This window comes from Sciurus vulgaris (assembly GCF_902686455.1).
Source record: "Sciurus vulgaris genome assembly, chromosome: 4".
In the NCBI taxonomy this organism is placed as follows: Eukaryota; Metazoa; Chordata; class Mammalia; order Rodentia; family Sciuridae; genus Sciurus; species Sciurus vulgaris.
The window spans coordinates 143,945,631-143,972,292 of NC_136464.1; the positions used below are offsets into that span (position 1 = coordinate 143,945,631).

A 26,662-nucleotide genomic window follows, 5' to 3' on the forward strand; every position below is an offset into this window, starting at 1 on the left:
TATTTCTTAGCACTAAAAAGAAATGAGCTACCAAGCCATGTAAAGACATGGAGGAAATTTAGCTGCATATTGCTAAGTGAGGAAGCCAGTCTGAAAAAAAAATGCATATTTCGTAATTCTAATGACATTTGGAATGGAAAAAACCAGAAAGACAAGAAAAATTTCCATGGTTGCCAAGATTTCAAGGAAAGGGGAAAGAATGAATAGATGAAGCCCAGTGTTGTAACCTGAATAAACTTGTGGTGGTTTTAGGTGTGATAAGTTTTCTTTGTATGCTATTAATAATGGTAGGTACATGCATAATATTCTAATTATCTCTTCATTCGAATATAGAAGTCCTCACTATTTATTCTACTCAGCTCAGACCACAGAAAAATGTCACATAAAATGTTACATTAATCACATTATCACATAATCACATTATGTGATATTCTGTCACATAAAAAAAAGGCATATTTGATACAGTGAAGTGCCTAAGAATGCAGGCTTAGTGTATTTCTAGAACTAGGAGAATGCTTGTTGTTGTAACCTGAATAAACTTTTGGCACCTTTTGGCTGGTATCAGAAAGTTCTTATGGCCAAAGACACAATGATTCTTTTCACCTGACATTGAAAAGAAATGCAAAGCTTTGCTCAGAAAATTTCAGATGAGGAAAAAGTTAATGATGAAATAGCAAAACCTCATCAAAACCATTTATCCATTAATATTACCAGAGTTTTATTAGCAGCTGCTCATAAATCTCTCCTTTTTTTGTGTAGAGGGAAATGTGGGATGGGGAGGAGTGTGGGTGAGGGGGGAGGAAAGATAATAGAATGAGACAAACCTCATTACCCTAAGTACATGTATGATTATGATTACTATTTTGTGTACAATCAGAGAAATGTAAGTTGTACCCCATTTGTGTACAATGAATCAAAAAGAAATAATAATAAATTTCTCCTTCATCTTACTCTTTTCCCATCAGTTCTGTTTTTCCAAGAATAACTTTCTACCTTTCTAAGTTTAATACAGTTTAGCCTGTCTACTTCTTCAATTGTTTGCTCAAACTTTATCCACATCAGCTTGACAAAAGTCCTGGTAGCTGAGCAAACATAAATAGAGATTTTTTTAGGTGAGAGGAGGGTGAGTGGTAAAGAAAAAAATATGAATGTTAAGACATTATAGTTTCATCCGTGACATCTTGATAAGTGTCTTTCAACTTTGCTCTTTTTTTTTTTCTTTTCCTTGTATAGCTAAGACTCGGGAAATTGAGCCACTCCATGTGAAGTTCACTCAAGGTGAAACCACTCCAGTTAAAAAAAAAACTAATTTACCTGATGTTTCTGCAGAAGAACAATCACAAGCACCTATCAACATCCAAACCATCTCTTTGGATCATAATGTACAAGAAAGAGTCACTGAAATTTCAACATCCAAAAAATCTGCTAAAGATGTTAGATCCTTATTTATTCCAAGTTATGTTTTACTTTCAACTCGAATTTTCAAGAAAAATATAGGAAAAATTAAGAAAAGTTCAGAAAAGTCCACAACTAAACTACCCAAAGTAGAAGATATTTTTATGGATAAAAAATTAGAAGATATTTTAATTCTTTCTTCAAAGTTCTCTCAATCAAATGTTCCTCTCTTGGTTACCAAACACTCGCATCAGCATTTTCCAAGAAGTTCAGAATCCACTACAAGAAGTGCAGTATTGCCAAGGCGTCTAGCCAGTACCTCAAGCAAGGTTGCAACCCTTAGTAAAGTGATGCTAAGCATTACTCAGTTTCCAAGTAACATTGTTCTACCAACACCGATTTTACCAAGAAAACCTCAAAAACAGTCTCTCATAGGTAGGTATAATCAGAATATGGTCTCTAGTAATGGGGTCAGTTAGAGCAGAGGGGAGTAAAGAAACATAAATGGTACCCCTCCCCTGGGTGTTCAACTATTTATTGTGTTTACATTTAATACCTGAGCCAGAGGTCAAAAACAGAAATCCTGACCTTGCAGATCTGCCAAGCCCCAAAGGGGTACTTCCTCCAATGGTAGTGGTGGGAACCAGTAGGGAAATTCGAAGGATCAGAAAAATTAATGTAAAGGAGCATCAAGAATGAACAACGATTTAGAAAGTGATATAAACACACTCCAGAAATAGAACACCAATGCCAATGGATGGCTTCATAGATGTATTCCAATGGATAATAACAGGTCATTAAATGAACAATTATAATGAAGTCATAACATCCTCAAATTAATTTTTACAAGTATCCAAAAGCTCTCCCATTTTTTTTTTTCTAGAAATTCTTGCATTAGAAAATGGAAAGAAAGAAAGTGTTCCGAGGCTACTTGAAGGTAAATGCTAAGCCTATTACCATTCTTTTAGAAACTATACATGATTATCTCTCTGTAAAAGTATTGGTGATTTTTTGTGTTTGTGTGTGTGCAATTCTGCTAGTGCTTTGGCCTAGCAGAAACAAATGGAAAAACCTCTTTAAATAAAGATTACACCGTTCTAGACCTTGCATTCATCTCTACCAACAATCTCACAAATACAGTGGAGGGCAGATGATCTATAATTATCAGGCAAAAAAGAAGGAAGTCAAAATGATTAAGAACTAGCAGGAAGAACAAGCAGTAGAAACAAACCCCTAAAAGCATTAGGTATAAGAATGATCAGGCACAGATTTTTAAATAACCTGATGACTTCCAGCTCCGTTCATGATTGGGTAGTTTCTATTGGACAAATCTTCCTGCCAAAACCAACTATTGAAGCTGCCAAATGTACATAAAATAACCATTAAAGTCACTGGAAAGCAACCAATGCAGACACAACCTGAGTGAATACAATCTCTAGAAGGGCAGTTCTTGAGTTAGTTCTACCCTTACGTTGACTCTTCACTTGTGGACATCTGTGGTGTGGGAGAATACATACAGGTAGAAAGTGGTAGGATTGAGGTGATAGAAGTCAGACCTCAGAGTTGCCAGTGTCGTTGGGACTTAAGCAAAATCTTGGAGAGGAGAAAAATGAAGGGAAATGAATAAAAGAATCTGTACACAAACTCCCTTGGGGTCACTGGCTGATTTCTAGGCCGTGCATATGCAGGAGAGGACCTAGAAACACAGCAGAGAACATCATCTAAAAAAGCCAAGGAAGTAAGCGAAAATTTTTGCAGTTGCGTAAGAAACAGATAATGGAGTTTGAGCTCTAGCCATGTGTAGAAGATATGGAGGACCTATGGACTTAGGACTAAGGATGATGTTCTAGGAGAAAGGACAAAACAAAAATATACTAATGTTAAAAAAAATTCAAACCCAATCCTTGATAAACCAAGGTGATACTTTCTGCCTAATGAAGAAAACCTAACACTTGGTAGAGATAGAATTATCCAGAGCTCTTAAAATCACTCCTCCACAAAGTCCAGCATTAAGTCACAAAATATTCTAAAAAACAAGATAAAATGTCTGAAAACCAGTAGAAAGAAACTAGGCAATAGAAGCAGCTGCACAACTGGTTCAAATATTGCAGTTGTAAAATGTGTTTCTGCAAATAATACTGCAACAAATGTCTGCAAATATAAAATACATTTTGCAAAATTTCAAAATATATTCTGGCTGCACTTTGGTGTGTATTTTCATAGGCCATTTTTGATGGAAAGTGACCCCCAGAATGGTCATGATAAAATAAATTTAAATGTAGATGGTCTTTGCTAGGCTAACTCCTGGGATGAAGGTTTGTCTTCTTTCCTTTCCTCTGTGAAATTTACAACCTCAGGAAAGAGTTAAGTTACGTAGAGCATTTGAATCATGCATCAAGGTGATGTTAGGGGGAAAGTGAGATGCCCCTTGGGAGGTGATATCTGAGTTATGATGCCTTTTCATTTTGTGGATCAAAAGGTTGTTTCTGTGATTTGTAGTAAAATTTTTATAAATATTTTAGGTATAATACGAAAAGACTGAGCTTGATGGAGCTTTACTTATCCAGGTAAAAATCTATGAGCATATCATTATCATTTTGTTTGAAAAACAATTGTGCTATTCACTTTTAAAAAACAAAACAGCACCCATCTGGAAAAGAGGGATCAACCAAGGTTGGGTAGAAGAAAAATAGGGGGCATTCCTTCCAGAAGATGTGGACAACTTGCCCCCGTGGTGACTCAGTCTTATAGTATAAACACTCTTCAGCTTTCACTCTAAAAAAATAACATTTAAATTTCATGTTTGATTTTGCTTTCTTTATTTAGGTGGTTCTAGATATAAAAGAACAGAATCAGAGAACGTTATACGTGGTGAAGGTTTTAAGACTGTTGAGGCAACACAGTATGAAACAATAGTAGCAATGGCCAACCTGGCTATAGTAATTTGCCAAGTACACGGAAGAAATGCACTTAACCTTAAGGTATCCTAGATCTTTTTAATGACAATGTCTTATCAATCGTTTTTACTTTCAGTCTCCTGAGGGAGGTTAGTTTCCTTGGAATTAAAGGAATCTTTCCTATTGCAACAGAGATTTCCCAGGAACATAGTCAAATTGTATCTCTAAACCTATCTGTCCTCGTTTGCCTTCAGTTCCCCAACTAAGTTCAAAAAACTGCCCAGATCCTAACAGTAACAGTGTCTTTTGCATTATGTGGCATGATAAGAGAAGTGGAACTCAGAATTATCAGATTTTTAAGTTATCAGTAATCTTTGGACCTTGGGTCAAATCAAATGCTTTTCAACAAACACAAACCCAATATGATGAGTAACAGTAATACTTGTTACCATTTATTAAGCACTACGTTCCAAGCACATGCTACTCTTAAAATTTAGCATTCTGCAAAGTAGGTATTAAAATCTTTATCTTACATATGAAAACACCAAGGTCCAGTGAAAGTAACTTGCACAAAACTAGAGTAAGCAAGCTTGGATTCAAACCCAGAATTCTTTGACCTAAAAAATCTATACATTTGATAAAAACATCAACAACAAAGTGCCATTTCTAAAATGCCACTCATTAGCCAAAGGGAAGTATGCACTCGTTTTCTGTCAGATTTAGTGGTAAATATAAGAAGTTCTGTCCAAGAATAGCTCACCACACAATGCGTTTTGTAACCCTGGAGAAACCTCTGAATCAGTAAGTATCTGCTTCAGAAGGTCACTGAACTCCTCAAATTCTTCTCATGCTCTGAGTTACTTAAAGACAAACATGGCATTATGTGTGAATGGGAAATAGTACCTAAAGGAATAAATTGGCAACTGTACTTCATACAACGAAAAACACACCAATCCCTTCCCAAGAATTCAGCTTTCTGGCCCTCTTATATAGACTTCTTTTCAATGGAAATTTGGGATTTGGGGATTTCAGTTCTCAGGGTTACAACATTTAGGATTTTAATCTCTCAGGATCCTGATTTGAGGGATTTTGATCTTTAGAGAATTTGAACTTTGGGGAACTTATCTTTGGGCATTTCAACATTTTAGATTGTGGCTTGGAGTTATGATCAGCATTGATAAGTAAGCTACTAGAGCTTATCAACAAATTCAGCAAAGCTACAGAGTAGATCAACACCAAAAAATCACCTGTGTTTCTGTGTACCAGCAAAGGAAATTAAGACAATAATTCCATTTATAATATGATAAGCATCCAACAGAAAAAAAGGGAAAAATAAATGAACGAATAGTTCACTGAAACAAATTACCCTCCTAAATATGAAAAGTTCTTGACCTCACTCAAAATAAAAACAATGCAATTTAAAACTACAAAGAGAAACAATTTCTCCGCTCACAGATTGGAAAAAGTGTGACAGTGTTAGTGAGGTTATGGTATTGCCATTAGAAATTAAAAATGGAGTGCTGTCATGGGGAGAATTTATTTGTTAAGAATTAATATCTTACCTCTTCACTTTCTTTTAGGGATTTTTTCTCCTGCACTGTCCAGACTTGTCATCTTTGGCTTTCCAATTGATATATCTTAATTTATCATATAATGACTTCCGTCAATTTCCCTTAGAAGTGAGTCCATTTAATTCTTGTATATATGTAACTGTTGTGTATATATTGTTAAAATTTATTATTGTGAATAATTGTAATAAAAATAGACACGATGCCCTGAAGTTACTATAAAGTAATAACATTTTGGATTGCATCTGAAAAGACTTATTTGTACACATACAAAAAGTATGGTACACTTCTCTTGGGAAGCCCTTGACATAATCCTCAAGGCAAGGCTATGGTCAGGCTCTCCAATATGTTCAATGTAGAAAATTTGTTCAATGCATAAAAAAGATTTCCTCTAATTCTTAATAAATTCTATAATAAACATGTTCCCATGCTGAAAGCAAAGTTAATGATCAGGTGATGTTTTAGCAAGTTTAATTACCACAGGCTACTCAATGAAATATATGAAGGATAATCATATACGGGCTGACCTAATTTAATGCTGTTTTAAATAAACAAGACATTAGGGAAGATTTAACAATTAGGGCAGATTTTTTTTATATAGTGTCTTTAGTCAATGCCTCACCAATGACTGGGTAATTGATCCTTTTGTGAATTGACTTTCAGAATATTGACTTTTAGTTAATCTATTTTTAGCAAACTGACCTGCTTCCTGTTTCAAATATATAGTATTAAAAACACATCTTTTCCAGAAAAACAAACAAAATGCCTATTTCACGGAGCATATACTTTAGTGGGATGAGATCATATGTGTATGTACATCTTCATGAGTGATCTGTCCTATGGAGATAAGAAATTTGAGGAAAAATAAAGTAGAAGGGAAAGGGAGCTATAATACTGAGTTTTTAGTTTTAATAGGAAAAAAATGCTTTTTTCTTTTCTAATTCATGAAACCAGTTTTATTAATTTGACTAAAAGTAAAATAGCAAATGTAAATTCAGTCGTGTCTGTCATAACATTAAGTATGAATACATTAAGTGATCCATTCAAAACACACAGATTGTTAGGCTGGGCTTTTAAAAATACACAAGGTCCAGTGATATGCTGAAAAGTAATTGAAAGTAAAAGCATGAGAAAAGATATATCATGCAAATAGCCCCTGTAAAAAAAGCTGGAGTGACTGTAATAGTATTAAACAAAACAGATTTTAAAACAAAAAATGTTACAAGAGACAGAGGGATATTTTTTCAGTATATCAGGATGATGTGAACTTACATGCATTTTATAACAAAACCCCAAAGTTCATGAAGCAAAAACTGAAAGAAAGGAAGAAATAAGAAATTCAATGATTATTATTGGACACCGTAATAATGCACTTTCAATAATTCATAGAACCACTAGGCAGAAAATCAACAGGAAAATAGAAGACTTGGATAACACCGTAAACCAGTTAGACTTCAAAGACATCTGTGAAACAGTCCAACCAATAGCCACAGGGAAAAAAATTCTCAAATTTTCATTTTCCAGGATAGACCATATGTTAGGCCCCAAAGAAGTCTGGACAAATTTAAAAGGATTAAAAATCATAAAAGTTTATTTTTTTACTATAGTGGAATAACATTAGAAATCAAAGCTGCAATTTGAAAATTCCCTCATGTGAAAATTAAGCAACTCATTGTTAACCAATGAGTCAAAGAAGAAACCAAAAGAGAAATTTTAAAAAAAATTTTGAGAAGAATGAAAATGAAAAGAAGGAAATAATAAAAACTAGTACCATAGTTGGTGAAATAGAGTAGAAAAAAGATAGAAATAAAGCCAACAAGTCCAAAAGTTATTACTTTGAAGAAATCCATGAAGTTCCCAAACCTGCATAGACTGATGGAGGAATAAAAAAGCAGAAGATGCAGGTTACTAAAATCAAGAATGAAAGATCACTCCTGACCTTACATATTTTTTTTATAAAAAGAGATTTTAAGAGAATACTGTAAATAAATTGGCTGCAAGATAGTGTTCTCCACTCTTATCAGTTATTTTATAACAATTAAAGGCTCCACATAATATTAAAAAGGACTAATTTAAAGTGATTTTTAATGTTCACTAGAAAGCCCGGCATAGCGGCACATACTTGTAATCCCAAACACTGGGCAGGTGAAGGCAAGAGGATTGCAAGTTCAAGGCCAGCTTTGACAACTTAGTGAGACACTGTCTCCAAATAAAAAAAAATAAAACAAGGACTGCGGATGTCTCTCAGTAATAGAGCATCCTTGGGAACAGTCCTTAGAACCAAAAAATGAAACAAGAAAAAACAAAAACAAGCTTCATTAGAGAGAGCAGAAAGCAAACTTTATATTAAGCAAAGATCATGGAGTTAAATGGTATATCTTTAACTTTGGTGTGAAAATGAAATTACTGTGATATCTCAGTGAAACAGTCTTGCTCTGATATCTGAATATTGCTGATCCACTGGCCCCCAAGAGGTTGGGTCCACTTACCATTCCAGTTCTGCAGCCGTCTCCTCCGGCCCTCATCTTGCCATGATTGCCTCACATGAAACCCTGAGCTTGATCAAGAAGGATGACCTTTCCCATTTAGAAAAGGACTCTTCTTATTTTTAAATATGTTTTTAGTTGTAGGTAGATATAATACCTTTATTTATTTATTTTTATGTGGTGCTGAGGATCGAACCTTACACATGCCAGTCAAATGCTCTACCACTTCTCCACAATGCCAGCCCGAAAAGGACTATTCTTGAGTCAAGGACATGTGAATATAATAGTTGCTCGTTCTCCCTAGATCTTACATATTAATGCTGGTCACTTGTTTTAAAGGTTTATTAAACATATTTATTGAAAGATATAAGCCAAGTTATGTTGTCATACTGATTTTATTATATTAGTTCAAAGAGTTTATAAAAGATAACAAACAGGAGTTTGCACACTTTATTATTCTGTTCATGTTTGTTTCTCTTTTCTATTCCCCAGATACTTTGTCTGAAAAATTTACAAATACTGAAAATGAGAAATAATCCCATCAAAGAAATTCCTTCTGAAATCCAGTACCTTAAGTACCTCCGAATTTTCAGCATTGCTTTTAATTATATTCATGTTCTTCCATATGGGTAAGGTTGATTATCTGGAATTTATAAACATAGAAAATAAAATATTTTATAATTTAGTAAGGAATCAGCTTCTCTTTTGGAAGTAGCTAGAAGCTTTTTGGCTATTTAGTAATCTTTTCTATTTAACTGATTTGTTTCTTATTATGGTATCAAAACTAATCCTACCAGCTGTGTAAATAGCAATTAATATGAGTCTAGTGAATATTCATCTAGAGATCTGTTACTGACTATGGAGTAAATGAACTCGAGTCCTCTAACACAGTTCAGGTGAGAACCTTGCACCCGACCTTTCATAACCTTTTAGATATGGGAAGAGCACTGAACTTGGATTTGGAAATCTACACCTCTAATTTTTAAGCTGATGGTAATTTTCCATTTTATCTGCAGGAAGTAATTTGACCATTCTTGGCCTCAATTTTCTAATGTATAAACTAAATAGATTGGTCTATGTGCTATCTAAGATCTTTTTAACTCGAATAAGACTGCTGATATTTGGGTATCTAGAGATGGACTTCTTCCTACATATGACTTGTTAATTATTTTTTTTCTTTTTTTGTTTCTGAGGATTTAACCCAGGGTGCTTATTAACCACTGAGCTGCATTTCCAACCCTTTTTATTTTTTTTTATTTTGAGACAGGATCTTGCTAAGTTGCTTAGGGCCTCCCTAAATTGCTGAGGCTGACTTTAAACTTGTGATCCTCTTGCCTCAGCCTCCTGAGTTGCTGGGATTTCAGGTGTGTGACACAATGCCCACCTGGCTGAACTTATTTAGCTCTTAATTAAAGTTGTGAACCAAAACCTTAACCAAATGCCCAAACAAGATGCTTCTATCAATTCCAGTTTAACAAATTGAATGTAGGTTAAAGACATTATATATAAAAATATACGTGTTATAGGCATACACACATAATTGCATATATTTGTATATATACAGAGAAATATATATGAATATTTGTGTACATTTAGAGCTACATATGCACCATCTAGACATGAATCTGTGCTGGATAACCTATAATCATAATTACATATTGTAGATAATCCTAACCATCATTTTAAAAATGTAAAAATCTCTAAAGCGACAAAACTTTGATCATAACTAAAGATTCAACATTTTGTTATTGTTAAGAGATTGGGCACATTAGTATGAACTCTTGGTTAAACATATCAAGAAAAGATTGGCAGCATAATGAAGCCAAGAATGAAAAACATAATGGGCAAACTGTATTAACCTCAGAGAAGATTTAGAACAGCATCTGACATAAGTGGATACGTTTATTTGGAGGGTTGTTAAATGAAAACTCACCAAGAGAGTGCTTGCACAGTGCGGGAAAGGGCTAAACTGTGTCTACTCAGGAACTACTGTCATCGGAATTCTAACTTGCTGAGCAAAAATGACCTGCTGTAGAGTGGTAGGATTTAGGGAGCATTAACTGAATAAAATGGAGTGAAATGCAATGAGTCAAAGTTATGCAACATATTAGAGATAGTTCCAGTTCCATATAAATTTTGAAATTTGAATGTTATTACTGTCAAAAGTAATTACCCTGATGCATTTGGCACGCTGTTTTCGTTCTTGTACTTATTTCAGCAGATGTTCAGGAAGCATCTACTGTGTGCTCCCAGGAGCTCACTGCCTATAAGGAAGGCAGACAGTTGGAAACAATAATAGAGATATGAATCGTAAGATTTGTGAATTCCATAGAGTGGCATGCAACTCATGTTGGAGGATGAGAGATGACTCCCTGGAAGAGATGATGTTTGATCCAAGGATGGTTATGAGCATGGGGTTACAGGGTTTGGAGAAAGCCAGGGAGAGTTGGTCCAATGACAGGATGGATATTTGCTTAAGGAAAAGAGATATGAAGCAACATATAAAATATGGGATGGGAAATACAAGGAGTAAGCTATTTTTAAAGCAAAGTCAAGAGGTGAGAAATTAACCTGGTGTGATAATGAGAAACAGATTATCCAGGGGCCTTGTTATTCAAGATTTTAAAAAATTATACTTTATGTTGTGTGCAATGAGAATACATTACAGGGGAATGTGGAGTCTATTTCAGGTCACACTGGTGGCAGTACAGAGGGATGAATATGAGGGACAAAGCAGAATTCAAGGTGACCAGTTTTAGGGCTATCACAATAGTTCAGGCAAAAGATAAAGAAAATTTGACAAGGGAAATGGTAGTGTGCACAGAGAAGGAATATATTATTGAGAAATAAAGTATAATCTGCAAGATTTGGTACTGATGAGACACTCAGCATGGAAGAAACTGAGGAGTCAAGGTTAAAAAAAAAGGAAATGTGACTCCCAAATACCTTGAGTGGAATAAATTAATCATGTGAAATTTATTTATTAAGTATACTAAATAGTGGGCTCTGTCCTAACAGTTGGATTTAGATTGGTAGACCAAAAGGGACATGGTCCCTTCCCTTAGGCGCTTAAGAAGGACATGGAAATTTTAATAGATATTGCAATAAATAAATAAATATTCTAAGGGTTATGAATGAAAAGAACAGGAAGAAGGACATGAGTTAAATTGAGTTGCTAAGAAAACATTATTTGAGGAAATGGCATTAAGCAGAGACATATAAGTCCAGGCCAAGAACAGAGAAAAGAATATTCATGCAGTGGGAATAAGGTAGGTGAGAGACTGACCCTGGCTTCAGGGGTCATGAGAGTGTGGCCAAGAGTTTGACCGTGGCTACATCCCCTGAAGTTTTGGAGATCACTTGAAGAAGTGTATAATTGAAGTGCCATGCGAAGCCCTTAATTAGTTTTAAACAAAACAATGGCCAGATTAAAGCAAAGGAGTTTTGAAGGGTGGAAAATAATGTGTTTAGCTTTAGATTAGCATGTTGGTCTTAGGTTGTTTTCTATTCCAACATTGGACTTAGACATAGTGAACCAAAGAAGAGTTTTGTGCTGGAGATATTTTCATTTAACAGTACATACTAATTGAAGGCCGTGAGATTGTATAGAAGAATTATCTGAAGAGACATGGCTGGAGAAACATCAGGATTTCAGCTAAAGACAGATGAGGAAATTCTGAAGATGGAGGGGGGAAAAAACTCTCAAACTTCCCAAAGAAAACCAGGAGTATCGTGGCAGCCAGATTATTTCAGAAAAGAGGAATGATCAATGATATCAAGTACAATAGAAAAACTCAGGTTAAAGTTGAGTACAGTTTCAGTGGAATGGTGGGAACAAAAGCCAGTTTGCAGTGGGGTAAGAGAGAAGGAGAGGGAAGAAATTGGTACTAATGAGTATCAAGACCACTTTTTGGAGAAATTTGGATGCAATGGGAAGAGAGAAATTCAATAAAAGATAGAAAGAATATGGGATCTTAGAAACATTTTTATTAGTATTTTTTCTTTCTAAAGATTCAGGCATATTCACAGGATGATGGAAAGGAACCAGTAGAAAATAGCCTGGTGATATGGAAGGATGCCTGATGGTACAGAACTTGGAAAGGAGGTGGAAGGGAAAGGAGTCACAGGCACAGGTGGAGACCCTGGCCTTGAACAGGAGGAACGACCCTTACCTCCTGAAACTGGACGCAGGCCCTAAGAAGGAATGTGGAACGCATGTAGTCCTGGGGTGGGAAATCAGAAAACTCATTTATTAACAACAACAACAAAAATTTAGCTCCATTATGTGTCACTTGAGAGAGATTACTCTGAAATGACTTGAGTTAAGACCATCTTTGAGTGTATGAAGAGTGACAATTGAAGACACTTTTAACGATTGAGTATTGCTATTGAGATAATCAAGATAATGGAAAACAGAGCAACGCTGCTTCCTGAGGGCAGAGCCAGGAGCCAGAAGGGAAGGACCTTGATGCCAAAGGGTTGAGCTGTGAGTTGCAGATGATTATTCCCTGCCTTGAAAGCAAATGGAATTTACCCAGCTGGATCCCAAAATGGCTTGGGATTGGTAACTGCTTTTTAACTTTTCATTTTCTCCCTTTTGAACCAGAATGTCTCTAACTGGTATTGGGTGCCTGCCCCACCATTGTATTTTAGAGGAAGATAACATTGCCTTAGTTTCATAGGCCACCAATAGAGAAAATATTATGTCCCTGGATGGATTATGTTTGGCGCCTCACCTCCACCTGCTTTAAATGATGAAGTTTGTGTTTACATTTTGGATGAGATGTTGAACTTTGAGTTGACGCTGTAATGGAATGAAACCTAGGGGAGTTTGGGATCATTGAAGGTATTCTGTATGTGGGGTAGAAGTGAATCTCTAGGATGAACTATGATCAGCAGAGTAATTGTTCCTAGAGATGTCTGCATCCTAATTCCCACAAAACATATAGACATGTTACAAGGCATGGATGGGGAACTTAGAGGACAGATGAAAAGGTCTCTAAACACTGATCTTAAAAAGTGGGGAGATTATACTGGATTATCCAAATGGGCCCAGCCTAATCCCATAAATGCTTAAAAATGGAAGGGAAGCAGCTTTGCTCTTGCTGCTTTGAAAGTGGAAGAAGGAGGCCATGAATCAAGGAATGTGGCGGCTAAGAAAACCTGGGAAGGACCATTAGCTTACAGCCAGCAGGAGAACAAGGACCTCTGTGCTATAGCCAGAAGGAACAGAATTCTGCCAACAACCTGAATGAGCAAGACACAGATTCTCCAGAGAGGAATACAGCTGGCTGAAGCCTTAATTTTAGTATGGTGAGACTCTGCCAGACTTCTGACCTATGTAACTGTAAAACAAATCAATCTGTGTTGCTTTAAGGCACTAAGTTGATGTTGCAATTTAAATGACAGCTATAGAAAGCTAATACAAAACCACTTGGATCACATATTCATAGAGGAAGACAGACAATAAATATTACACGTAGTAAGTAAATTACTTAGTAGGTAATAAACGGAGTAACTTAGAAGGTAGTAAGTGATATGAAAAATAAAAAAAAAATAGAATGACATAAGGAAGTGAGTGAAATTTTAAATGGAATATTCGGGTAGGCCTTATTTAAAAAGGGCATTTGAACAAAGTGTAGGATTAGTAGTGTATATTTAGCAGTTCAAGTAAAATTTAAAAGTACTTTATTAAATAAAATACTTGTTACCTAATTTGAAGCCACAACATTAGGATATAAGTTAAGATGTAAACATTTTCACCAGGCTAGGTGGCTCATGTCTGTAATCCCAGTGACATGCGAGGCTAGGCAGGAGAATTTTCAGTTTGAGACCAGCCTCAGCTACTTAGTGAGACCCTGTCTCAAAATAAAAAGTAAAAAGGGCTGTGGTAAAGTGCCTTGGAGTTCCAACCCCAGTCTGCTCCCCGCAAAAAAAAAAAAGAAAAAAAAAAAAAAAAAGAGGAAAAGACATATACTTTTTCTATATTTATCTGATATAAAAAATGTTTAGAGTCCGACTTGGTGGCACATACTTGTAGGCCCGGCAACTTGGGAGGCTGTGGCGGGGGTATCACAAGTTTAAAGCCAGCCTCAGCCATTTAGCCAGGACCAAGGTAACTTAGCCTGACCCTGTCTCACAATAAATAATAAAAAGGGCTGGGGATGTGTCTCAGTGGTCAAGCATGCCTGGGTTAAGCCCCCAGTACCAAACAAACAAACAAAAAAACAAAACCAAAAATTAACAACAACAAAAAATATTTAGATTACCTTTTTCTAGTCTTCTCATCATTGTCTAAGTTTTCTTATGATTTCGGTATGTTAAACAACATTTTTCTCAGATATATTATTTAGGTCACTTAAACTCTTTGTAGAACTGATGGAGTTCTTTCACTATTGTCTTTCTAGTCCTCACTAGGTCTTTCTGCTTTCATGAGACTCAACATGACATCATGGCACCATTAAAAAAGCAAGGGACTCTCAGAGGCGAGTTTTGCCCTTAACCTTAACTTTAGTTTCTATCTGGAAGTTAGAAAATAAGGAAATCTTGTAAATTACTTTTTAAATTCTCTCGGTTATTTTGACAGATTTTTCTTTTTCCCTTGACCTACGTTTCTAAATCAAAAACTATCCAACATTTTAAAAATTATATAACAGCTCACTGTTTCACTGTAGGCAGATTAAAAGTGAATGAGGAAAAGTCTGTTTGGCAAAAGCACCAATTCACAGAGATCTGGATTTTTGTTTCTGAAGTTTTGCTGTGACCTGGTTAGGGCATCTGGTATGCGGCAACATGGAGGGAGGAAGGCCCACGTTTTGGAGCCAGAAAGAACCTGGCTGTCCTCTCAGCCATGCCCCTTAAAGACTATCAATGTATAATCAATTCTCCCATGTCATGTTTGAAATATTGTAACCACAAGAAGCTCTTTGATTTGTCTTTTCGAAAGGCTTATAAAATAAAGATTAATAAATCACTTTGGAAATCCAAAGTTTTTTTTTTTTTTTTTCTTTCCCCCAAACTTTTAGATAGAGAAGAAAAGAAAGAGAGAAAAGGAAAGAAAAAAAGGAAAGAGGCATGTTTTGGTGATGTCATTACAACCTTAGGTGAACAGAGAAAAACACATATTTCATAAACAAACACTACGTGCTACAAAAACAACTTTTGGGACTCAAACCCTGAGGTTATGCAGAAATAACTATGACAAAGGTTCAAGAAAGAAAAAAAAAAAAGAAAAAAGTCCTTATCTTTTTCTCAGTGGATAGAGAAGAAAAGTGACATAGAAAATTGCAACTTTTAACTACCAGAATCAAATGTTTGCCGTCCTCGTCTGATACAGTTTGCTTCAATGAGCAGGCAGTTTCTCTGGGAAGGAGAAGCTTATTTAGAGCAAAATACCTGACAACTAACTTGAGAGCCTGTATTAACAGCTGTTTTTTCTGTATTAACAACTGAAGTTGCATACATTTGTTTTCCCATACTGTTATTGATTAAAAAGGGGGATTAAGTTTCTTTGTTTCCACATAGCTGAAGATAAGGGATAGCTATAGCTAGGTTCATCTTAAATATGTTACTAGATGTAGTTTCCGTTTTAAAAAAAAATCTTTTAAAAACAATAACAATCTTGCAGTGGTATGGGGAAAGATCATTCTAAATTGGCATGAATATACAGTATGTTATTAGCAAATGATATTTATTATTTGATCATTACCATTACAACATGCAATTATTGATAACCTATTCCTCCAAGCTAGCAGCAGGGCGCTAAGCAGCTGTTGCCCAATAATGTGCTGGTAAATAAAGCAATGAAATAAGTGTTAAAAACTAAATACATCCTAAAGAAAAAAAAAAAAAGTGACAGAGTTGGTGCTAATGGTGTGTGGAGTACCAGACCAAAATGAGGCTGTCTAGACATTATTTGCTTTCTAAAATCACATACAGATGAGGTCAATCCTACTCTGAAACCTAAGCTGCTTCCTCAATGGCTGCCTACAAGCCTTATTGGACTTCCCAGTCATCAGGACATACCATCCCCCTAAAAGCCTGAAACTAGGATAAGGGGAAGGACAAGATGAGTTTAGAAACTGCTGGAGGCAAGAAAATAAAATATATTTTGAATTGCATATTATAGCAAATGATATTATCATATTCTTTACAGAGGTGATAAGAAATTCAGTCTTCTTGTTTGTTCTGTTTCATGGTGCTAGGGTTTGAACCCAGGGCCTAGCACGTGCTAGGCAAGAGCTCTACCACGGAACTTCATCCCCAGCCCTTTTTATTTTGAGACAGGGTCTTGCTAAATTGCCCACATTGGCCTCAAACTTGCAATTCTCCTGCCCAAGTCTATTGAGTTCCGAGAATTACAGGCAAGCACCACCATACCCAGTTTCCTAATCAATCTTAATTTCTCAGAGCATTTAATTTTAAATTAACTGGAGTCATGATTCCTTTCATTTGATTGTGATTTACTCAGCCCTTCTAATACACTAGGCACTGTGCAAGGCAGTAGATATATACAAATGCAAAATAGAATCCCTGGCCTCCAGGAACTTGTGAGTTTAGGAGGCAAGTATTTATTGCACAATGCTATAGGTCCTATGACAGAGGCAAGCAGAGACACAAGGAAGAGAAAGCTACACACTCTGAAAGATTCAGAAGCAGTTCAGTGCAAGAGCTGGTATCTGAGCCAAGACTTAAAACATGAAAAGACAATAATCTTAAGAATCAAGTTGGGGAAAATTACATGTGGTATTTGGAGATATGTGAGAACTAGTTAATGCAGAGAATTTTAGCAAATAAATTCTGGACCACAGGAGCAATGGAGAAGAGTGAAAGGTGAGATAGACAAGTAATCTGGAACCAGGTTCTAAGGACCTTGATATGTTATGCTAAAATAGTAGGAAGTTAGTGAAACAATGTGTTCATGGATGCTTTAGTTAATAATCATGCAAATCACTTTATATTTTTTAACTGTATAGAAACATGAAGACATTTGAGGATAGTATACATAGAAAGGGGGATTTTCATTAGGTGTTCTGATGAATATCATATATTGAGCCATTTGATTCCAATCTTCAAGAAGTTATTCCCATTCCCAAACCCCAAGAGACTGGGCTTATGGCAGAATAACAGTATTCTTCAGTTCTTATAACTGTATAATGGTGTTATAAAGTCTTGGCATTCTTTGGTTTTTACTTGTAGGTACTTAACTCAATGGAAAAAAAGATCAAAGGTATTTCACCATGAAAGTCTTAAAGCAATTGGGTTGAAGAGTGTTCCTGAACAATCTATGTCCATACAGAAACTCAGAATGTGACCTTATTTGGCATAGGGTCTTCGCAGATGCAGTTAGTTAAATTAATATGAGGTCATACTGAATTTATGTAGGCCCTAAATCCAATGACCTTAATACCTGTAGAAAGGCAAAGTCAAAGGTGGGAATTCTGCTGTCAGAAGCCAAGGGACACCAAGGACTGCAGGCAGCCACTAGAAGCTGAGAGACATGCCAGGGATGGTTTTTCCCTCAGAACCTCCAGGAGGAATCAGCCTGCCAACATTTGGATTTCGGCCTTCTGGCCTCCAGAACTGCAGAAGTATAAGTTTCTGTAATTTTGAACCATGTGGATTGTGCTAATTTGTTAAATCAGCCTGAGGACACTAATATAGCAACCTAGAAAAATAAGAGAGAGAGAGAGAGAGTGAGAGAGAGAGAGATCTAAATGCTTTTAAAAATGTCTCAGGTGCCTTTTTCTAAATGGGGCTTTACCCACTCCAAATACCCCACACAAGTCTTACTGGATAGATTTTTAGGAATGACCCTGTATCTAATGAAAAGAAGTTTATATAAATGTTAAGATATTAGCAAGGTACAGTTTCTGTACTACCATCTATTTACTTAAATATTTGATTCTTTTTTTCCCAGATATGACAAAGAGATAGTCTAACTTTACAATTAGTTTTCTCCGTCTATTTTAGGTTATTTTCCTTGGCCTATCTTGAGGAACTTGATGTTTCCTACAATGAAATTACTTCTATTCCGAATGAAATCCAGAGACTCAGGTATTTTGGGAGTAGTAAGTACAAGAAAGTCACGTTTCCCTTAAAGATGTTTGATAATGATTGTGATGGAGAAATTTTAGTCCTTTCATTTATTTAGTAGTTAAGCAATGTAAATTGTGATGTGTGAGCTACAAAGTTCATAGAAAATGTCATTTGAATAATTGGCATACAGTATTTTAAAGATATAACATTTTCATTAATTATTTGGAGGGTAGTACAAGGACTACTTAACAGAAAAAATAGCTACTTTTGCTCATTTTTTCTGTGAATACCTGTGACTCTTCTTCATTTTTATAAGGAAATACACATTACAAAATGCTTCATAATACCCAATGTAGTTTTCATGTTAAACTCTGATTCTCACGTTAATAAAACAAGAAGTCTGAAGTTCCTCTGTGTCTTCCTAGGTCAGTATCATACTGCTTTGATTATTACTTTAGAATAATCTAATACAACATAGGAAGCTTATTTTTCAATAATAATTTCTTAACTACTCTCTTTAAATCATTCTACATAATTCCCAGCTTCTCCTTCAATATACATAAACACAAAGTTGGTATTTAGTTGCCATCACCTTGATATTACATAAAATTTTGAAGAATTTATGTTTTTGATAGTAATAAAATCTTCCACTCCAAAACACATTTTATATATACATATATTTTCAGGTCCTGTTTGATGATCTTCTTCAAATTTCTGACTCACTTCATATCTTTCTTAGCCTCTTCTAAGTGTTTTATAATTGTGTTGCTACTATGAATGTCATGCTTCTCTTATTTCCATTTTTAGCTATATCTAGTATAGAAAAACTATGTATTCTTTATGTTAACTTAAAATCAAGCTATGTAAATCAAGTTCTTAGTATTGATTGCTTTCCTTTAGTCCTCTAGGAGCATGATTTTTGGCAAAGGAGATTATTCTTTTCTCTGATTTTTAAATGTTTATACTATTTATTTAATTTTCCGTGTGACAATATCTTAATAGAAGAAGTCCACCAGTCTATATTTGTTAAGGACTGATGTATTTAATTTTTTGTTTCTGTTTTAGTTTGTATTTACTGTTTATTTCCTGTTTCCCCCTCCCCTTTTCCCTTCCTTTCCTTCTCCTTCTTCTGATTTGGTCAGCATAATATTTGTTCTCCTTTTTACCTCCCTTGTTAATTTTGGCCATTTTACTGTACTTTGCTAATTCCTTCCCAAAACTCAGAGTCAAAAACATTTTCCTTAATATTTTACATAAACTCCTACCATGATGGTTAGTCTGCCCACTGCTGTCTTTGACATCTAATTGAGACTTAGAAAACTTTTATTTTCCTACTTTCCTTCCAAAATTACCTGCCCCTTATCTAACTCTAGATTTTATGGAGATGGTTTAGAAACTTTTGACACAGATTCTCCTTGGTATTTTCCTTTGCATTACATCTCTCTTAATTCAGAACATTTGTAGAGTATTTTAAAATCTCACAATCTTTTCAGGCATTCTCCATTTATTTTTAACCATATGTGTTTCAAGAGTCATTGTTTGCTGCTGTTTCCTCTCCTCTTTCATCTCCTCCTGAATCTGGAAAGGTGTCTGTTTTAAGTCATTTTCTGGTTAGAGTTTTCCTGTAGATCTTTTCTCGGTTGGGTAGTTTTTTCTCCCAGTCTTGAAGCTAACAGAAAAAGGACATCTTCAATGGTGGAAGATCTGGCCTTGTAGACCTTCTCCATCGGTACGTCCTCCCCAGCTTCCAGGCAGGCATCTGATGACAGTTTACTTTTCCTTTGTAAGTGGATCTTTTTCTCATCTGAATAGCCTTAAGATTCTCTCATTATCTTTGATCTTCAGCAAGTCTATAAGATTATGCTTAAGAGGATATCATTGTTCTTTTTTTAAAATCTGTCTTTCCTGGGATTCAGTGAACTATTTTTTTTTTTTTTTAGATGAACTCTTTTAATCAGTCAGCTCACACTTCTTTTTTTTTTTTTAAGAAAATATGCTAAATTATTCCCTTTTCCATCTTTTTCATTTTCTGTTCCTGAAATGCCTATCATCTATATATTGGGTCTACTGGATCTATCTTCAATGTCACCTATGTTTTTCCTCATGGTTTTTCTTTATATTTTTGCTGTGTTCTGAATTATGCCTTCTACTTTGCTTCGGATCTGGATCTCCACAAAGGTCACGTTCTTTTCTTTATCCACTTAATCTTTTCATTTCACAAATCATGCAGTTGGGGTCAAGAAAGCATTTGGGTGTTTGAGTGAGCACCCATTTGACTCTTATTGTTTCTCCTGCTCCCACCCACTTCTTATCTGTCTCTCCACAGAGTGTGCTTACCTCAGGACCGCTGTCCTGTGCAATGTCTGTTTTTCTCTTCTGGCAGCTTTTCTGCTTAACCAACCGCAGTCGAGAATGTCACCACAGCAGGAATGTCAGTGATGCCTCAAGAGACTCCTCTGCCCCACAAAGTGCTCAGCTTTGAAACTGAATGTGGGGCTCTTCCAGCTTTGAATATTGTTTGGCCAGCTTAGTTCCCCAAAACCCACTGAAGGGAAGAGGGCACCCAAACTACTTGGTCCTCTGGGAACATTTGCTGGCCTTTTCCTTGTATGTGCTACACTCATTCTGGTTGTCCCCATAGGACTTGTCCTGGTCAGCTGGGGCTGCTACAGCAACATCCTGTAGGCTCGGTACCATGTACATAACAGAAATTCATTTCTTTTGTTCTGGAAGCCCAGAAGCCCAATATGAAGATGCAAGTGAATTTGGAGTCTGGGGAGGGTGTGCTGCCTTGTATAGGGCCACCTTTTCCCTCTGCTTCCTATGATGGAGGGGCCATCTGAAAACTCTTTCGTAATGGTACTAATCCTGCTTATGAGGGTTGTCCACTCCAACCTAATCACCTCTTAATAGGTCTACCTCCAAATACCATCACATTGGGGATAAAGATTTCAACAAAGGAATTAGGGGGGATATAAACATTGAGATCACAGCCAGATTCTCTGCTGCTGGCCCACCCTTAGGCTTGTAATCTATGCAGAGGAAAAAGTGACCACGCTCCTTCAGGACCAAAACAACCTGGAGTCTCGCTTACCTGTACCAGACCACTGGAGGCACAAGGTCAAACTGGAAGGATTCTGTTCGCTATCTTCCTAGCCTCTTTTTGTTTTAAATACCACCTTTTGACCACATTTTAATACTGATATTAAGGGTCACAATGTGAGACTAGACTGTTAATGACAATTCAGAAGCCCCTAGCTCACTGACTAAATTCCATTGTTCAACCTGTTCACCTTTAATGCATGTGAAATGTTGTTGGCCTTTGACTTTGATTTTTATATGTCCTTTATGAACAGATATTTTCTGTCTGCTTCCAGCACTAATTAGAAAGGAAATTAGTGACTGAGAAAACACTATTGAGACAAGCAAAAATGAGAAAATCAGTCATGCTGGTTCTCTGAATAAAGGACCAGGGATTATTGAAAGCAATGAACACAGTGAAAACTAAGGGGACTTGGGCATCGGCAAGGTCAAAACATAACATTGCACATGGTACATTTCAAATGGCATAAATTTCACTGGTTTCCTTAGGGTTGAATGACTAAATATGTGTTGATGTTCAATTTTTCTATGATAACATTTTTTTCTGTATGTCATTATACTCTATTATAGAACACTTATTAGTCTTGCTGTGATTGTGGACATTATTTCTTTTTTTCATACTGATGATGACACCGTTCATAGACCTTCCAAATACAGGCACCAACAAGGGAGCACACAAAGTGCACTTATTTGCATAATAATATATTAGTTCAGTCATTTCATATGTAAATTCTCTTGATTTTAAGGAAATACTTAAATACACATGTGTTTTTTCTTGCTACTAAGTTTGTTGCCAGTTTATAAAAACACTGGAGGCAGAATTTGACATCAATATTTTAAATTGCACAAATATCTTTAAAATGAGATTTTCTTTATTTGCAGATCACTTGACAAACTGATTATTGATGGGAATTACTTGTTTTTTCTTCCACCTGGAATTTTGAAGCTTAACCTGACAAAAATCCAGTTTGAGAATACTTTCACTCATCGTAGTTTTTGGCCAGAGAATTCTCTGAATAGTCCCCAACGACTTACTCACATGTGTGCTTTGTTCATTGTCAAAAATGACCTACTTAGTCCTTACGATGTGATCCCACTCAAAGTTCAAAGGTTACTGGTCTGGTGAGTAAACTCTGAAGCAGTTCTGACCAAAGGACACCTTTTAGTATCTAAAATGTTGTCATTAAGGGCTGCTTAGTGGCAGAGCGATTGCCTAGCATGTGTGAGGCACTGGGTTCCATCCTTAGCACCACATAAAAATAAACAAATAGAATAAAGGCATGCTGTCCATCTACAACTAACAATAATAGTTTTAGTAAATCATACACACACACACACACACACACACACACACACACACACAAAAGCATACACACAGTTCTTCAAATTGCCCCTTCCAGCTTTTCAGGGATAATAATACAGTCTGAATTCAGTTCAATTTTCTAATATTCTCAAGTTATTACATAAAACCAATATAAAGGGTGGGTTGCTGAGGTGTATTGACAGTATTTATATAGCTGTTACATATATTGAGATTTCAAAGCTCATGAAATTTTATTGCACATGAGAAAATTTTTAAAAATTCCTTTCTATGAGTATTAAGTACATAGAAGTGGTTTCTTAAAAAAAAAAAAAAATTCCTTCACCCAGGGAAAATGTTTTGCTCTACCATGGTAGAGACCTGGATAGAGCTGATACACAGGAGTGACTGTGCTCCTCCTGTATCCATGCCCAGATATGGGGTCATTACTCAGGACTAGCGTTCTCAAACCCCCACCCACTTATAGCCCACTCGAGGTTGTTTCTTATTTCCTTCAGATGATATGAAACCATTTTTACTTAAGTATTCATCATCAGCGCTGAGACTATTGATGTAATAAATACTATTGTATGCCTAAGTAATATCTGTTTCCCTGGAATGTATAAATTACCAGTATTGATTCAATAAAGGGCAGATGCTATAGTTCGGATCCTGAATGTTCCCCAGAGGACCTTGTGTTAAAGGAGTGGTCCTCAAGGTAGCACCATTGAGAGGTAGTGGAACCTTAAGGGGTAGGGCTAGGTCATTGGAAACATGCCCTTGGATGGGATTGTGGGGTCCAGTTCCATTTTCTTTCTCTTTGCTTCATGGTCATGAGGTGAGTGATTTTGCTTCACCACTTGCTCCCATCACGATGTGTTCAAGGCAGTGGCACCAATTGATTATGAACAGTAAACTCCAAAACTGTGAGCCAAAACAAGCCTTTTCTCTTTTTATAAGTTGATTATCTCAGGCATTTTGTTATAGTGATGCAAAGCTAACACAGTAATCAAGCTGAACTAACACAGCAACCATTAAAGAAACTTAAAAAACAAAAAGAAATAAATATCTGTCTATAAAAAAAAGAACCAAGCCAAGAAGTTTTCAATTTTAATATATTGATATTTCAAAGCACGTGAGATTTTATTGCACATGAGAAAAATTTTAAAAATTCTCCAAGGGCAAAATATATTTTCAATGAAAAAGTAAAGAAGTCTGAATTTAAGGGGAGGGATATATATTCAAGTTCAATATTAAAGATACATAAGAGGTTCCCAAATACAGCTATAAATCCAATGCAATTTTGGTCAAAATCCTCATAGAATTCTCTTAGGAACTTGATGATCTGATCTTAAAATGTACATGGAAAAGCAGAGGCTTAAAAGTAGCCAAAACAAACATGGAAAAGAAGTCTAACATACTGGGCTTGCAAGACTTTATATTCAGAGTTAAAGAAAGCAGTACAGGTTGGTATTAGGTACAAGAAAGGACACATTTAGTGATGGAAGGGAAAGCATAGCCCAGTCATTTTGTTTTCCTAGATATGTGACAACTCAGTATTTGACAAAATGGTACTGTGGATCCAGAGGGAAAGGAGAGACTTTTCAATAAATGTTGCTGAGACATTTGCTCATCTTCACTGAAAAAGTATAAAATTAGATTTCTGCTAGCATATTGTCACCATCATTCACAAAGATCATTTACCAAGATCATTTCCAATAGCATTAAAAATTAAGTATGAAAACCAAAACTCTGAAGCTTTTAGAAGCAAGTACAGGAGACTACCTATGATTTCATGGCATATGGGAAAAGATACTTTGAACAAACCACAGAAATGCAAACAGTAAAGCAGAGTTTCATGAATTTGATCTAAGAGAGTTATTTCTACAAATATAAGATACCATCAATGAAATTAAAACAAATCATGTATTGAAATATGTCAATGCTTATAAAAAGTTGAAGCATGTATATCTTCCACAAATCAATAAGAAAAGAGAAAACCCAGATAAAAGTGAGTAAGTAATGGGAATATGCAATTAATTCCTGAATGATACAGATAGGAGATAAGAATGTTAAGCTCACAGTAATCAAGGAATCACAATGTGAAATAGGAACAATATATTTCTTTTTAACCTACCTGTCTTATCAACATTTCAAAGATGGATATTGTGTTGGCTTTCTATGCCTGAAAACAGGGCTGTTGGGTACCATTGGTGGTAACTGTAAACTGCTGAAAGCTTCTTGGACAGCAATTTGAGAGTTTGTTACTTACCCCTTAAACAGCAATTTAAATCTTAGGATTCTGCCTTATGGAAGTAGTTACTTGCAAACACAAAGTTTGTTACAGGGATGGAAACTGCAGCCTAAATGTGCATCACAAAGAGAGTGGTAAAATAAATTATGGTCTATCCAAACTATCGAAAGTGGTGATGCTACTAGTTAGAATGAAGTAAAACAAAATATATCAATATGGAAAGTTGTCTAAGAAACTATACATAATACTTTTATTTAAGAAAAGTAATATTGTTTTACACATGCATATACTTCATTGTTTGACTCTTTTAGCATTTAACTTTTTTTGTTGTTGGTACCAGGGATTGAAATGAGGGATGCTTAACCACAGAGCCACAGCCACAGTCCTATTTATTTATTTTAATTTTGAGACAGGGTCTTGCTAAGTTACCTAAGGCCTAAGTTGCTAAAACTTGCCTCAAATTTGTGATTCTCCTGCTTCAGCCTCCTAATCCACAGGGGTCATAGCACCCTGCAGCATATAATTTCTCACTTGAGTATAAGTGTTACTTCTAGATGGTAAGCTCAATGAAGAGAAGGGTTGTATATTTAGTACTTTGGATCTCGCAAGGCATCAAGTGTGTTTACTTCGGTAGAAATTTATTACATGTTGACTTGATGTTTCTCCATTTCAGCACATCCAGGTGTGATTGGTGTCTTGGTCCCAAGTATGGTGAAGGTTTTCGTATCATCCAATCCTACAATATTTTTGGAGCAGCAGAGCTTCCTGTCATGTTTCATGTCTGTTCTCTTTCCTGTTATCGGAAAATAAAGGAAAGCGGTTTTGTTTGGGAAAGTAGTGTTTATGATAATACAGACTAAAATTTGGAGTGAGCAAGAAGGATAATACAGTGATTTACCATTCCCTCTGTAAAGGCAGGTAAAGTTTATGTATTAGAAATTCAATTCTTTGAGCAGGTTCTGACAGGAGTGTCTTCTCAGATGAATTCTCTCTGTAATCCTAATTTCTTGTGAAAGTAAGTGATTGTTAGGAAATTGTTGCAGAATAATTTTACTCAAAAAAGATTAGTAAAGGCCTTTGGATTTCAACAAAGACTTAGAAAATTTCTCTCACAGCCTATTTACCATAAAAAAGAAAAATGCTCCTGTGCTTTGCAAAAATAATTGTGCATTTGGTCTTTTCATGCATCCTTAGAAAGTGATAAGGTACCGTTTCAAAGGCATTCTTGAAGTTTGTGCTGCATATAGCTTCAATGTTGTGCAACCCAAATTCTCATTGTTTGTGTATTTCTTTGGAAATCTGTCCAGTGCCAATCATCTCAATTGTGGTTTGCTTTCTCGAATAAAGGATGAATTCTAGACTGGTTTTTAGTTGTTTGAATTCATTTCCCAAGCTCTTAGAAAACTGGTACAATCTCCAATGGTTACCTTTTCATTGAATAAAGCTGCGATGCTAAGATTGGTCCAATTCCCCAGGTCAGCCCTACATCTACCAAGGCTTTCAGTGATAATCTGACAAGATAAAAAGAGAACTCACAAAATTGCATTACAAAGCAACATACAGCTAGGGTAAAACTTAAAGCTTTAAGAATTCTTGGTAAGAGGAAACTCGGAAAGCATTTT

General features: G+C 35.8%; 1 protein-coding gene across 1 annotated transcript in view; it reads left to right on the top strand.

Annotated features, from left to right (window-relative positions):
- LRRC63 (leucine rich repeat containing 63) overlaps nt 1-26,001 on the top strand; it is a 34,009-nt gene extending 8,008 nt beyond the window's left edge. Inside the window, exons 3-10 of the mRNA XM_079136131.1 lie at nt 1,234-1,830; nt 2,279-2,332; nt 4,222-4,376; nt 5,873-5,971; nt 8,839-8,975; nt 18,319-18,402; nt 22,369-22,608; nt 25,714-26,001. Of these exons, the coding sequence (XP_078992257.1) occupies nt 1,234-1,830; nt 2,279-2,332; nt 4,222-4,376; nt 5,873-5,971; nt 8,839-8,975; nt 18,319-18,402; nt 22,369-22,608; nt 25,714-25,900 (1,553 nt within the window). The 3' untranslated portion in view covers nt 25,901-26,001. The remainder of the gene's footprint in view (nt 1-1,233; nt 1,831-2,278; nt 2,333-4,221; nt 4,377-5,872; nt 5,972-8,838; nt 8,976-18,318; nt 18,403-22,368; nt 22,609-25,713) is intronic.
- Nucleotides 26,002-26,662: the final 661 nt, after the last annotated feature.